The following is a 16,465-nucleotide window of genomic DNA, read 5'->3' as shown; positions in this document are numbered from 1 at the left end:
ATCCCACATTTTGTCCTAGGTCCTCCTCTTGCCCCAAATTGGTTCATTTGGCGATCTCAACAGGTGCCATTGATTCAGTTATTATTTATGCACATAATTAGATCTTTCAAAAGTGAAATTACACATCTCAGTCTTAACATGTCCAAAATGAACTCATTATTTTTCCCCTTCTCACCTTACACTGGACCATTGCTGTTGGTTCTCAAGTCCCTTTCTATTGCAATATATTCTTCCCTCATCTGTAAGATTATTCTTCCTAAAGAACAGATTTGACTTCATCAGTCTCTTTTATTCAGTAAACTCTTATGGTACCTTATCACCTCCAAGATCAAATATAAAATCCTGTGTTTGGCATTGAAAGCTCTTCACAACCTGGCTTCGTCCTCCTTTACCACTCTTTTTATACTTTACTCATGCTCATGTACTCATTTATCCAGTGATACTGACCACTTTTCTCACTCAAAATGATCTTCACATTGCAGATATTTCCACTGTAATCTTCCTATGGATCTTTCTTTCCTCATCCCATCTCATCTCTCCCTACTGATTTCCTTAGCTTTCTTCAAATTCCACAAAGACCCCACCTTCTACAAGAATTTTTTTATGATACTTCTTCATTCTAATACCTTTCCTTGGTTGACTGTTTCCAGTTTACTTGTCCATATTTTGCTAGTTCATAGTTATTTTCATGGATCCTCCTAGGCTATGAGAGCCTCAAGAGCAGTGTCTGTCTGTCTGTCGCCATTCTTTGGGTCCCCAGTACATAGCGTAGTGTCTGGCATATTGTAAGTACTTCATTTTAGACCTTTATCTCCAGTAGCTTTTTGTGGAGAAATGGAGACAACAGTGGCACCTACCTCTCAGGATTATTGTAAGGATAAATGAGATAATTATTACAAATATTAATTGTTGTTTTATTATTATTTCTTAAAGAGATTTGAGGTAAAGAGGTTATATATTCTAGGAATGGAGAAAAGCCTGTGTAATATCATGGAAAATAGAAAATTAAATTTGGGTAATTCTGATTGGAATGAGGAATGTGTAAATTGGAATGCTATAAAAATAAGTCTGGGAAATTGATGATAAATCCCTTCTCCTTATCCCCTAGATTGCCTCCACAGGCCTCTTAGGAGAAATTAGAATTACTAGAAGAAATTGGAAAATATCACAAAGACAACATATTGGTATTGAATCAAAAGACTTTGACTTAAGGGAAATCTGTATTCTGGGAAAATTTTTATAGAATGTGTAGGTTTTGAACATGGGTTTTAAAAAGTGGTTTCTGATTCCCAAGAGAATTACTGATGCACTAGGCTATCTCAGTCATTTTAATCCTTAGTCATATCTGTATTGTTATTTAATTAGTTAACATAAGTGTTCTCTCTTCTTAATTATAAGATCAAACTTTTTTGTATGCCTATTCAGAAAGGTACTAATAATAGTAGGTGCTTGATAAATATTTGTTGGTTCTTGATTGAATCTATGATCCATGGAGTACTCCTTTCCAGAATGCAAATCTCAATCTTTAGATATCTTCTCATTCTGGGTGATTAGATATCCTTCTATGTGTATTCCATAAAGGATCTTTCTAATATTCTAGAGGCTTTTCCCTAGTTGTCTGAATGTTTCTGGGTAAAAAAATACAGCACTATATTGCTATATTTCCTTACTCTCCTTAGTATATGATTGGATTATAACTTTTGCACTTTTTGGCATGCAAGTCATCTTTGGTTGTAAAGCTTCAATGTACTTATTTATACTCATTATTTATCTCTCTTGCTTCGTTGGGTCATTTGAAGTTCAGAACCTGTAGACACTGGCAATCTCTGATTTGTAGTGATTTAATATCTTTATTTATTTTTTAAAATTTTTATCCATTTGTACATGCATATTTCCAAGTTACAAAATTTCCCTCTACCCCTCCCTCCCATCCCCCTCTCATCATTAAGGAACATTTAGGTTGGCATTTTACATACATATTTTGTTAAACATATTTACAAATTAGTAATTTTTGGCATGAGGAACTAGGATTAAGGGAAAGAGATATATAAGAGATACTTTTTATAAAGTGTTCATCAGATTCGATAGAGGTGTTTTTTTTTCTGTGTGTTTTTTGTTTTGTTTTTTTCTTCCTCTGATTGGGGATAATACAGTCCATAACCAGTCTAATACAGTTGTCCTAGCTCTCTGGACTGCTTTCATTAAGGTTGTTCATCTTATAATGCTGTTGATGTGTACATTTTTCTCTTGACTCTACTCCCTTCACTCAGCATCAGACCCTGCCAGTCCATGCTTCTTTAGTGTTCAACCATTCATGGTTTCTTATAGAACAATAATATTCCATAGTATTCATGTACCATAGCTTGTTTAGCCTGTCCCCAATTGATGGGCATCCCCTCAATTTCCAATTGTTTGCTACTACAAAAAGAGCAGTTATTAATATTTTGAAACACGTAGGACTTTTCCTATTTTTTACAATTTCTTCTGGATATAATCCTAGAATTGGAAAGGCTGGGTCAAAGAGTATGAATAATTTTATTTCCATATTGCTCTCCGGAAAGGTTGGATGTAGTCATTTAGTAAAGCTGAAGAATGTTGATGTTAACACAACATAGGTCTTTGTAATAGAAAATAGCTTGGACTCTTTAAAAACAAGATAGTTTCTCACATGCAATCCAAATTATCCCTTTCAAATTTCATTCTGCTCCTAGTTTATTGTCCATTTGCAGTGCCTGTCCAGTAAAAATGTGGTAATAAGTGCTAATAATTCAACATAGTGCCTATACAAATCATATGTAGGATGAACTAGGAAAAAAGCATTATATCCCTTTAGTTTTTGCTATATTGATTGTAAATTTTGAGTAAACTCATTGACAATGGTCATGGCCTCTCTTACCTTTAAAACCCTTATTTTACATATTAGAAAACTGAGGCTGCAAATATGTGAGTCAGAATCTGAACTCAGATCTTTTTGAATCCTAAGCCTCTACTGCCATGTTACTAGATAAATATACAGTATGAAAGGGCCACATAATACAGATGCTTAATAAATTCTTGTTGATTGATTATGAGTTTTATCAGGTGCTTAAATAAATGATTAATTATGAGTTTTATTAAAGAGATCCTATGATGGTCTGAAATTTGAGTCATTCATTATATTTTTATCTGCAAATAGGAGCATCTAGAGAATGTCATGATGTGTTGGAATCCCTATGCCATTTGGAATCTGTGTGATATTCTACCTGATGGAGAATTAACATTTTTGCAGGCATATACTATCCCTTTTTTATGCCTTGCTTAGTACAGTTAGAAGATCATTGAGCAAAATTATTTTTTGTGGTTGCTTCTCTAAAAGAATCTCTTCTTAATGTGTGAGAGACAATTCATTAGAGAAGACTCCTGCATTTTACTTTAAATCAATGGCTTTTTTTTTTTTTGATAAACATCAAACAAGGATATCTATATGTATTCTAACTTCCAGCCACTTTTGTGACTGTCCTATAATATCATAATGAGTTTATAGAAGTGAGAAAGGGAGGCATATTGGATGGTAGTTGTTGATAGCCTCTAGATATCCTTTTTGGATAGTAATACTTTCCCCCTATTATTTGATAATTTCCCCTTTATCAAATATATTATAAATTGGAACTTCAATGCTTTCAAAACTGTTTCTTCTAGCATAAATCTCTTCTCTTTGGAGTAAGTTCACTCCAGCAGTTTTTTTCCTGAAATGCTAAATTTCCTGTCTTCATTTTTTTTAAGTGCCATTTCTACTTACTTTCTTATAATATAGTGCATGCAGAACTGAGCTGTTAGAATCCAAATGTGATGTTTCCAATGACATAGATGATGAAAATAGATTGCTATTAAAATGCTCCAGGTATGTTTTATTTTTTGTCTATTTGTTATTATCTCATTTTAGTTTTAAAATGGTTTGGGGATTATTTGGTTCATTTGAGTCTTAAGCCAGATTGTTTGAAGATTTATTTTCCCTTTAGCTTCTTTTCTTTGTTTTATTTTATTTTATTTTATTTTTATTTAAGGCAGTGGGATTAAGTGATTTGCCCAAAGGCACACAGCTTGGTAATTATTAAATGTCTGAGTTTAGACTTGAACTCAGGTCCTCCTGACTCCAGGGCTGGTGCTCTATCTACTGTGCCACCTAGTTGCCCCTCTCTGTTTTATAATGTAATATTTCTTATACATAATTTTTCACTTTCTTTATTTGTAATGTTTTACTATAATGCATTTATTATTTTAAACTTGATTTCCATGTCAGCAAAGAATTTTGGAATTTTCTGGGCTCTTTTGTTGAGATGCTTGATTGTGGTATTTCTTTTACATTTGATTAACTTCTGAAGGAAATGGTAATAGTGATGTATATTTTCCTCTATCCATTTTATTGCTTAGCCTCTGGGCATTAAGGATTTATTTAAGTAGGTCAGGTTGAAGTTTATTATGATCACATTCAATGATTTAGTCTTTTATATTTTTATTTTGTTGATATTGACCATAATCTTGTATTGTCAGTGGCCTTATTTGTAGATCTGGAATCACTTCATATTAGGAACTATTTGTTTTCTATATCTTTAGAAATTGTTTGTTTGTTATGTGCTTCTGGAATTTTCTAATAAATGGGAAGTTTCTGAATAACTTATATTAGCCTTGGGAGTCTGGTTCTTAAACCTTAACTCTACTTTCTACTTCTCTCTCTCTCTCTCTCTCTCTCTCTCTCTCTCTCTCTCTCCATATATAAATATATATGTGTATTTATATGCATATATATAATGATCTATATATCTGTACACATGTTTTGCCATTTTATGTCCATATTCAAATTTCAGTTTTGTTTATTAATGTTGACTTGGCTTAAAGAATTTTGTTAGGTTCTTAAATGTGTGTTGTTGTAAAATCTGCACTTTTCTTTATGATATTTTTTGGCTTGTTCATTGTGAAGATGGAAAACAAGAATACCAAGTATCCCATGAATTGATGATTTTTCTTACTGAATTTGGGCTTATGCCAAACCAGCACTACAGAGTCTCTTACCTTTATAAGAACAACTTTTTCATTTTTGTTTTCTAATTTCATTTATCATAAGAGAATCTCACTATTTATGTGATTCATTTTCTCCTCCACTATTAACAATTTCTTAGGTATTGGATAAGGATGTTATTTTTTGAATGCCAGCAGGTTGATAGTTAAACATAGTGTCAGAGTCTCATTGAAGAACTGCTGAGTGTGCCAATCAGATTAAAATGTAATTTGGAAATGTTTCATAGAATAAGTAAAATACAGTACAATATAGATAATGTTAATTTATAGTTTCTAATGATAATGAATGATCTTGTTATTTCTCCTCTCTGTCTGTCTGTCTGTCTGTCTGTCTGTCTGTCTGTCTCTCTCTCTCTCTCTCTCTTTTTAAAAGATTTTTACAAGGCAATGGGGTTAAGTGGCTTGCCCAAGGCCACACAGCTAGGTAATTATTAAGTTTCTGAGACCGGATTTGAACCCAGGTACTCCTGACTCCAGAGCTGGTGCTCTTACCACTGCACCACCTAGCTGCCCTCTGATCTTCTTATTTCTATTTGAGTTTGATACTACCAGTATAAAAATTAAAGATATCTCAGCTCCCTTAATCCCTTTTCTGCCACTCTGTTACTGTACTTATTCAAGTAGAAAGATAACTGTGTAGGCCTGAAGGACAATTTTGGTGTTTTTTTTTGCCTGTTTATTGGACTGTTATTGCAAAATATTGATTAACTATCAGCAAGGCTATTGGTATAAACTTTTAAAATATTTATTAGATGGTCTTTGGTCAGAATATCTATCTTCTTTATCCTGCTTAAAACCTTTTCAAGATGGCAGAAGTTTGTGTTTTGTTAGTATAACCTTCTGAGATTTCAAGTTCATTTTCCCATGAGGTTTCAGTGTAGGATTTTTCTGAAATTTATTATTATATGTACATACAGTTATTTATTATTTGACTGTGCCTTTTTTGAGAATTTTTTTTACCAATGTTTAACACCATCAAATAGTATGTTCTTAATAAATACTTGTTGATTTAGTGACTATTTTTAAAGTCAAAGCACAGAATGTCAAAAGTAATTTAAAGATCATCTGGTTCAACTATCTTATAGATGAGAAAGCTAAATCTCAGAGTAGTGAAATGATTTCCCCAGTCACCTGGCCATTAGATGGTAAAAACCGGAGTTTGATTTAATATATTTAGTTGTTCCTCTGTACTATTCTATACTGTACTGTTTTTGCTTTATGAAAATTTGCATTATGCAAATTTGACTTGAAGAATTCTGAAAGAAACTGACATTCAAAAAAACAACTACCTGTGTTAATTTTTCTCTACAGGAGTATAAGGGGGTATTCAGGGAGGAGTAGCATCTCTGATGTGAGGGCTTGCCAAGGTCTTTTCAGGGCTACTCTTCCACTTTTGGTATCTATCAGAGCTCATTTGTGGCTTCAAGAAGTCTTAACATGTACAGTGGCCAGATCCAGGTAGACTGTCTAGCAGACTACTAAATCAGGTTGAGGGTAACTGACAGATCTCAAACCTGTTAGTGAGTTAGGGTAACATCTAACTACAAGCATGTGAAGAATTCCCTCAGTGAAATGGGCAGATGAGTGTTCTTGAAGGTAGCTGAGCAGGCTCTATGGTGTGTTTACAACTTGGTCAGACATCAAAGATGTTATGGTTATTCACTGCATCCTGGGTCATCACCAGTCATCTTGACATTTAGTTCTGCTATTGGACTTTTATGATTTAGGAAGTAAGGCTGACAACTTTGCACAACTCTGCCTCACTTAGATCCAATTTATACACAAGTAAAGACGTCTTTGTGATGTCATTGGTCCTCAAAAATGAAGGATAAACAATGGCAATAGTATGGTGTTCTTTTTTTTCCTCCTGTGCCTTTGCTTGACTCTCTGTGGCCACCTATTCCTCCCCCCCCCCCCAAAAAAAAAAAACCCTGGTGAAAGCAGAATAGCGAGTCTGTCATGACTGCTGCCATGGTCTTGGGGCCTGGCTTGAGACCTCTGGTGCTGAGTCATCTTTGCTCTGTTCTGCCCATGTGTTTAGCCCTCCATGTGTCTTATCTTTCATCTCTCCATGCTGAGGTACTGCATATAGGTACCTGGCTCTCATGTGTGAAATCTATCTCACATATGTTCTTCTCCTTTGTTCTAGTTGGACCCCCATGTGACTGACTGCAGTTCTGTATGTTCCTCCTGCTTTTGCTTTTCTGTCCTTGGCCTTCATATATCTTAAATATGTACTGGCCCCCTCCCTCCATAAATGGATACCCCCTTCCTACGTCCTTTCCTTCCTTCCTCACATCCACAGGCATATTGACATTACTTAAAAATTCATATAGAGGTCTGTGAAACAGTCCTCTTGCATAAAGTGAAAATTGTCTTGTATTAAAAAAACCCCAATGAAACTAAATTTGGGTTTGTAGAAGGTAGGGCATTCTAGATAGAATAAATAATAAAGCAATGGTAATAGGAATTGGCTAGCATGGAATGTGTTGGGGACATTAAGAAAGGCCCGACAGAATCCTGGATATTGGTGGGAAATAAGTTGAATAAGTGTGTTTGTTTGTGTGCGTGTGTGTGTTTGGGGGGATATTTGGGAGTATGAAAAACCTAAAATGTAGCCCAAAGAATTTGGATTTAAGGTAGCTAGTGTTAGGTAGACATTTTGTGACTTTGAATAGTGTAATGATACAATTATATATAATAAAGTATTTTATATAAATATGTATATATACATATATTAATGTAATAATAAAATGAAAAGCATGTTTTAGGAAGATTTATTTGGTAATATCAAAATCATATTCTGGTTTCTCATTGCTACTCAAATTTTATAGTAGAGTGCAAGTTATAGAAAGTTTGTAAATGAATAAAAAGACTATTGGTGTGGGTCTCTGATTAGGTTTGGGTGCTAGCTTAGCTAAGTTTGGCAATTTTTCTCATTGAAAGGTTAGCTATGAAGCAAATGTTTTTGATCATATTGGAACCATCTACATTAATACAATATTTGTTAGAGGAACTTGTATATCCATACTGATGAAATTAAGGATCTTTGAAATATATTAAAGTAAATTTTGGTAGTCATATTATGGAGTCAATTGGAAAGGAGATTGACTTAGAAGTGGGGGTAGGTAGCATGTTGGGAGTCTCTGGGGTTATCTTTATGTTTGGGCAACCTGTAATTTGTGTACACATGCTTAGGTTTCTTTAAAAATATGATTGACTATTGCAAGTAGACAAATATATGGAACTTTGCTTCCCTTCCTGTTCTAATTGCATCGCTAGAGATTTGGTATTTCCCTTCCTCTTTCTCCCCCACCCCCTTAATCTGCTCCATGTAGACCTGCCCAAACTCAGGCCCTCTTTCTATAATCTTTCAGTTTAGTGCTAATCAGTGGCCAGGTCTTATTCCATGAGTAAAAACATTAATAAAAAAATATATTTCATGTATAAGTAATATATATATATATATATATATATATATATATATATTCATTCTTCTCTCTCCCCTCCTTTTTTCTTGCTTCATCAAAAACCCCCAAAGTCATTATAATATGCACATGGAGCTTTATGACTTCAAGTTAAGAAATATAGTAGATCACTAACACTAATAATGGAAGAGAAAATATATATGTTGGGCTAGGGAATGTGTGCTAAAAAAGTAGTCTCCTTTTTTTTTGTCCTTGAATTAAGTACCATGATATATAAAAAATAATATTGCTATCTATCCTTTGGTAAATTGCCAAATACCAGAAATTTTTTTTCTTTATTTTTAAAATTATTTTGTATTTTTCTTTTAGGTTTTTTACAAGGCAATGGGGTTAAGTGGCTTGCCCAAGGCCACATAGCTAGGTAATTATTAAGTGTCTGAGGCCAGATTTGAACCCAGGTACTCCTGACTCCAGGGCCAGTGCTTTATCCACTGTGCCACCTAGATGCCCCTATTTTGTATTTCTTAGTCTACATTTTAATATCATAGGAATTAATGTGAAAAGAACTTGTAAATCACCTGATCTTATTTCTTCACTTTTCAGAGAAGCAGATAAAATGTAAGAATTGGAAACTGAGTTTCCAAAGGTTTCGTAGGTAGTGAATAGCAAAGCAGGGATTCTAATTCTAGTACTCAAATTCCAAATTAAGGGCCCATGCTACTGAGTGATTTATTCTTAGGATTTTGACCTCCAATACGTAAATAATATTATAGAATATGTAATATAAATTATATATTTTTGCTAAATGAAATATTAAAGGTCAATAAGTTAAATCAGAGTCCTTTTTTTTTTAATACAGAAAAATTTTGTGTCAACGGGTGAAATAGATCCACCTACTCTGGGAGTATCTCTTCCTATTGATGAGAGGTTATCTGCCAAGGTAGGTTATTTGTTATGAATGCCTAATCTTCCTAAGGAATCAAAATTACTAAAAATGTACATCTAGTTTAAGTCTAAGCAAGAAAAAAAATTTAAAGCTAGTTGAGAATTTTTCTTTTCTTTTGACAAATTTGGATAGTCTTTAATTGGTTTGCTAGAAATAGTTTATATTATTTCTGGTCATATAAAATGGAAAACAGTTCCATGAAGATATATGATAGCCAATTAGTGATTTAGTTCTAGAGAGTTGCCAGAGGAATAGAAGTCAAATAAGTGACTTGTCTAGTTTCCTATAGCAAGTATATGAAGTAGGATTAGGATTCAGGTCTATATCTATATCTATCTATCTATCTATCTATCTATCTATCTATCTATCTATCTATCATGTTGTCTTTTATTTATACATGTGTGTGTATAAATATGTTGATAATTTTGTAGATGGAAGTATTTATCCATAGCTGCTGCCACTTTTGATTATTTAGCAAAACTCCAGCGACATTCTCCCATCCCTTTTTTCCCCTCATTCCACCCTTCACAAACCCAATTTTGTGTCTGTCTCAAAGCTTCTGGCTCATCTCTGGGAACATATTGAGAAGGCAGAGCCATTTATAGTGACTATCTAGACACAATCAGAAAGTATGAGGTTTAAGTTAGCTCACAATACATACTGATGTTATGCTCCTAAGGCAAGTTATTTAATTTCTCATTGCGGAGGCAATTCCTTAAAATGACTGAATTAGAAAGCAAGTGTCTTTTCTTCAGTGGGAATTCCCCATGCCAAAGAAATCACTGAACTATCTTATGTCATCTAAATATGTAATTATAAGTCTCTAGGAGTTTGAAATAATTATATAAAATTAAGAATAAGTTTCTCACAGTTCAGGAGATATGAATGGTTTTAAAAGAAGTACTATTAACATCCATATAAAATGCTTCATATCACTGATATATGTTTAACTGCTGAAACTACATGAAACCTGTACTGATCTACCTCCTTCCAGTGCCTTCTTCTACCTCCAAAATTTTTTATCTATTTTGTGTGTATACATACATATTATATATGAATTGATATAATACATATAATGTAATATGTATATATTATTAATATTATTATGTATTTACTTGTCTCCCCTGCTAGAATAGAAACTCTGAATGCAGGAACTTGTTCATTTTTGTATTTGTATCCTTAGTGTCTAGTGCTTAATCCGTGTTTGTTTACTGATTAAGAAGTATGAAATAAGCCTGGAAAGATAGATTTGTGCTAGATTGTAGAATGTCTTAAATGTCAGTCTATAGAATTTAAATTTTATCCTATAGACAAGGCATCTGTTTTGAGCAGAAGAATGATGAATTCAGAATTGTTTATTATGAACATTTCTTTTGACAACTGCTTAGAGGATAGATTGAAAGAGGGAAAACTTGTGTCAGGAAAGCTTTGTTGGTAGCTTAAATAGAGTTCAGGCAAAAAAAGATGAGGATTTGAACTAGACTGGTGTTAGTGAAAGTGGGACAGATATATTGTAAGGGTAGAACCAATTGAACTTAACAGCTGATTAAATAACTAGAATGAGGGAAGAAGAAAAAAATGAAAGGTGATGTTGCTGTTACAAATCGGGATGAATGGAATCCTGTCTTCATTATAAATAGAGGAAGTTATAAGGGAAGTTCAGTGAATTTTTTATTTTTTATTTTTTTAGGTTTTTGCAAGGCAAATGGGGTTAAGTGGCTTGCCCAAGGCCACACAGCTAGGTCATTATTAAGTGTCTGAGACCGGATTTGAACCCAGGTACTCCTGACTCCAGGGCCAGTGCTTTTATCCACTGTGCCACCTAGTTGCCCCTAGTTAAGTGAATTCTTGTTGAATTTGAGGTCTTTAAAACATTGGATCCAAACAGAGACGTTTATAATGTAACTGGAAATCCTATTGGAACTTATGGGTGAGATGTGGACTGGATATATTGCTCTGATAGACTTCTGCATGATAGAAATGTTCAAGTGCATCAATGGGGTAAGAGGAAGAAGATGCTAGAGTGAGAATTCATAGTTCAAGAATTCATGTGCACCTTGGGGCCCTTCCACTTCTAAAATTCTTGTGTCTTATGGAGGACATTGAGAAGGAAAAGTTGAAGAACTTGGAAAGATCATTGTCATAGATGCAGAAGAACATATTCATGAGGGGTGAGGGGAGACTCAGGAAGAAGGTTAAATAGTACAGAAACAATTTAACTACTAAATTGCCAATGAGGACTGAAAAAAGTCATTGGATTTGGCAGTTGAGAGGTCAGTGGTTTTAGAGAATCTTCCAATGCTTGGGTGGAAGTCAGATTGTATGGTCCCGATCATCCCAGAATATTCCAGAGCCCTGTGCCTGGTTTCTCAAACATTAGTATTATTCAGAGGAAGTGTAGGCACAATGTTCACTAAATGTGCTAAATATGTGATATGCAATGAATAGTATTCAATTATGTGATTTATTTGCTTTTTTTCAAATTAAGGTACTCCTTTTAAAAACAATTTGTCTTAAATCAAGGAATATTTATTAAATCTCCAATAGAATGACACTAAAGTACTACCATATTTGAACAGAACCTTTTCCATAATTTTACTTTGATTTGTGATATAAAATTTTGACAGAGTTGTTCACTTTTTCCATTAAGTTTAAAATTATGATTTTTTTTTTTTGATGTCTGTCTTAAGGAGAGATTGAAACTTGAAAGAAACAAAGAGTACAATCAGTTTCTCAGGGACAAGGAAGTATGGAATGGAAAGTTCAGAGAAGTAGAGAAGAAAAATCCAGAGGTAGGTTTTGCTGAAATAATTTCTTTAGAGAAACAAAGTATATCAATTTTTACTATGCTGTAAAATGATTATCCTTTTAAAAATTTTTAAAAAGTTACTAATTTAAACCTTTTGAAGACAGATGGCTTACCTTAAAAGAAATCTTTCAGACACACCCAAAATTTGCATGCTGTCAAAATCTCTAGTGAATTAATTTATTGCTTCAGATTGTCCTTAAAATAATTTTTTTGAAAAGAAAAAAAACTAGCCATATGTTGAAAAGTAATTATGCTCTTTATTTGGAGCATTTAAAATAGTAGTTTGAAACTGACATTAATGTAAATGAGGCCTTGGGATAAAAATAAAACTGCCTCTGACCTCCATCAGAACTCTGGTCCGTACCTCCTCCTTTCTGATCTTTCTGAGGTCTCACAGTCATAGTAACACTACCAGCAATGAGGTTGCCTTGAATCATATAATCAGTCACCCTCAGTGAATTTCTTCCTTTACCCTGATGCTCAGCCAGGACTCATTTTTCTCAATGGTTAATATACTCCAACTCTTTGTTTTTCTCCATCTGAACTCCTGGTCCTGAAAATAAACCACTTTTCTCAGCCCAGGATATGAGGAGGCCAGAAAAAGAGTACCTCTTAAGGAATTCTGTTTGCGAACAGAATTCATTTTAAATCAAGGAATATTTACTAAATACCCAGTAGAATGCTACTAAAGTGTTACCATTTTGCATTATCAGGTCATACAGTTGACTGCATTATGCTACCTGTTGTATAAGTTCTAGCATTTCCTATTAATTTGAGAAGTCTTGGAGTACATACCCCATAACAGACTGTCATCTGAGTATAAGTCCAATTGCAAACACTCATCTTTAGGTTAAACATAGGGTTTTCAACTATAGCTATTAAAAATTTTTTTAACATTTTTTCTTACTTATGTTTCCCAGTGGTATACTACTGTAGATTTGCCTCCCCCTTCTACTATGCTTCTAAAATGCCTGCTCCATCTTGAACAAACTTTGATCATTCCTTTTATCTGGTTGGAATATTTTTATCATCCCATCTTTTCCTATTCCCTACCACTCCTAACCTCATTCTTTGTCCTCTCCTTAATCTTCAATTCCTCTATTCCTTAGCACCTTTTCAGCCTGCATTGTCTATACTACTTCCTCTCTCATCTCCCTTCTTAATCCCAAACCACTAGTGAGCCAGTTCAGTTCTACATCTACACAAAAGTGTCATCCTCTTTTGAGTCATCTCCCCTGTTTCCTCCTGGAAAAGGGATATTAAATTGACAAAATAATCCTGATCCACTGTAAAATTTGGTATAGATGAGGTTTTTTTTTAAACTCTGTGTGTGTTTGTATGTTTGTATGTTCACACACATGCATGGGTATATTTCCTAGATAACTGTATTTCAATATAAGGTTTCTTTTGTAATTCTGTCTATTTTAGACAATTAAAAATATGCTGAAGAGGGGTCCAAAGGTGTCCCCAGACTACCAAAGGCGATCTGTGATACAAAAGAGGTTAAGATAGAGACATTATGGGAATATGAGAGGAGTTCAAATTCTAGGTTATTGTACATACTTGTCTGTACCTTCATTGGTTGTAGAAACTCAAGAGACCCCGGGGAACACTCTTATCCTCAATTTTCCCTATAGTGTTATTGGCAATTGTGTGGGTTATGTAGCAAGATGTTACAGGGTATAGAGTGCTAGACCTGGAGTCAAGAAGACCTGAATTCAAATCCAGCCTTAGTTGTCTGTAACTTAATCTTTGCCAGTCTCAGTTTCTTTCTCTATAAAATGGGGATAATAGTAACACTTATCTCCTAGAGTTATTATAAGAATCAAATCAGTTAATGTTTGTAAAATGCTTTGAAAATTTTAAACATTATATAAATTGAAGAATTCTCCAAGCGCTTTGCCCCATGCAAAAAGGTTTTACAGCCTATATAGTAGTTATTGGGTAAGAAATCAAAGAAGTATGGCCAGACTTCTTAGCTGTTTTTCTGTTTTAAGGTTTTGTGAATCTATTTAGAAGATCTTTATATTTTAAAAAAAATAGTTTGAACATTGAAAAAATAAAAATAGAGGTAATTAGACCATGACTCTTAAGAGTTTTACAGAGTTGAATTTGTAGCAAAGTAATTTTAATTCAAATTAATTTTAATTTTAATTCAAGACAACTATGTGGTTAAGTGGTTAGAACTCAGGGCTTGGAGTCAAGAAGGTTTGGTCCTAAATCCAGTTCAAATACTTATGGCCTAGGGCCACTATTTAACCTGTATCTGCTTCAGTTTCCTTAACTATTCAGTGGGAGATATGGCATCTACCTCCTAGGATTGTTGTTACAATCAAAAGGCATAGTTATAAAGGACTTAGCATACATAATGCCTGGTACTTTGTAGGTGCTTATTCTCTTCCTTTCTTTACTTTCCCTTCTTTACAAATTATTTTGAAGTTAGTTGCCTTATTTGTGAAAGTTCTTTATTATCTCATTCTTTACAAGAACTTTATCCTATTTGATTATAGTTCTTGTTGCATAATTCTGTTTGGACATTTGTTAAATTATTAAATTAAATTAAATTATTAAATTATTAAACTTCATTTTTTTATTTTCTTTAAAGACCAGGAATCACTCAGATTAGCAGGTTCCATTCACTTTAAGTAGCCTATCTTTAAATATGGCCAAGTTTGAAGTAAAATATTCAGAAGTTAAGATGTTCTTCTGAAATTGTGGTTATGTTTAGCCCCATTTCCTCATATATCAATTACTTAACCATTTTTCTATTATATAACCATGTGTGCACACACATATGTATTTTGATTTCTGTAGTTCTTTTGGGAGGATTTAATATTTTTAAATATGATTTTTTTCTCACATACTAAAGTACCAGAGTTGTTTTAAATGTAAGTAGAAACAAGAGATGTAGCTATTGTATTTTGAATGTAATGGGGAACATTACTTTTAAATCTTTTCTTTTCTTTAAATTGGACAGCATGAAAATGAAGGAAATAAAACCACTATCAGTAAAATTAAATCAGATTTACATTTACAAATACAGCCATCAAATAGAAATCCAGAAGACCCCCGAAAAGATGTTTCATTGCCTCCAGAGACGTATGAAGAACTTTTAACTCAGAAAAGATTGGAGGAAGAAAGATATCGAAGGTTGGATGATGAAATTGAATTAAGGGATGCAAAGCCACATAAAAAAGCCAATGAAGCAGACATTTCCAATAGAAAACATCACGAAATTGCCAACAAAGTTGATGGTAGAAGATACCATAGGTTAAAAGATGATCAAAATTTTGACAGACAATATTATAGACCAAACTTTGATCGTGACAGAAGTGAAGAAGTGGACCCAAGATTTAGATATGAAAGTGATTTTGATAGAAGACCTTTGAGGGTGTTTACAACCGACAGGTATTTAAAATTCCATTTTTATTTTCCATGTTTCATTAATTTCTTTAATATCTCCTTGTTGCTGTTTTTTAGCATTACACTTTTATGTAGGGAGTGGAGGGGCAGCTTTATTTGAGTGATAGGGTTTTATTTTCTATTAAGCATCAGTGAACTTTTGACATATGTTTATATCTTTGTCTATCTACTTTTAAGTTACTTATACTTCATTAGCTTTGAATTAGGAATCTTCTGATCAAACTATCTGAAAATCTTCAAACTCTCATATATATATATATATATATAAATTCTATCTATCAACCCTCTTTTCTTCAGCTCATGATCTTTGAGAGGGACCTAGAACACTGAGTAATTAAGAGACTTGAGGAAGGTCACAGCCAGGATGGGGTGAGGTAGAAATAGGATTTGAATCCTGGGTCTAATTGACTTTAAGTGCCTGATTCTCTATTGTTAAACCACACTATCTTTTGTTATTTTCAATATTTAATATTATTAAAAATGCTTATCTCTTCTCTTCTCCAATTTATCTTATCCAGTACTCTGTTATATTTTAGGTCATGATATATGTTATAACTAACTTAAGTGAGATAACCTAAAATAGAATCTAATTGGGAACATGAAATATTAGCTGCTTAAATATAAATCTGAATTTTTAGATTATAGAAAATGTTTGAAATTCTGTTTTATGTTTTATTTTGTCATAACAATAGATGTAAGGAAAGCCACCTAACATATTAAGATGATACTAAGTTGGGGGACAGGGTCATTCACATCTTCCATTTGCATTTAAGTGCTGATTTTTTTGAGGAGAGGGATGGTCCT

The 16,465-nt window shown here is 33.4% G+C and overlaps 1 protein-coding gene across 27 annotated transcripts in view; it reads left to right on the top strand.

Annotated features, from left to right (window-relative positions):
* Positions 1-16,465, top strand: part of CSPP1 (centrosome and spindle pole associated protein 1) — a 149,286-nt gene that overhangs the window by 39,068 nt on the left and 93,753 nt on the right. For 22 of the 27 annotated variants that reach the window (XR_012471896.1, XM_074203279.1, XM_074203280.1 and 19 more), the window contains 3 exons: positions 9,343-9,423; positions 12,120-12,221; positions 15,216-15,646. Coding sequence is in view for 26 of the 27 variants with exons in the window: in XM_074203279.1 (XP_074059380.1) it covers positions 9,343-9,423; positions 12,120-12,221; positions 15,216-15,646 (614 nt within the window). In the remaining variant the exon portion in view is untranslated. Of the gene's footprint in view, positions 1-3,793; positions 3,881-9,342; positions 9,424-12,119; positions 12,222-15,215; positions 15,647-16,465 lie in introns of those variants that run through there. The other 5 variants (XM_074203287.1, XM_074203286.1, XM_074203299.1 and 2 more) reach the window with 3 other exon arrangements.

Source organism: Macrotis lagotis, chromosome X (assembly GCF_037893015.1).
Source record: "Macrotis lagotis isolate mMagLag1 chromosome X, bilby.v1.9.chrom.fasta, whole genome shotgun sequence".
Classification (NCBI taxonomy): Eukaryota; Metazoa; Chordata; class Mammalia; order Peramelemorphia; family Peramelidae; genus Macrotis; species Macrotis lagotis.
Note: the sequence above shows the minus strand (reverse complement) of the source record. Positions and strands in the feature narration are given on the sequence as shown.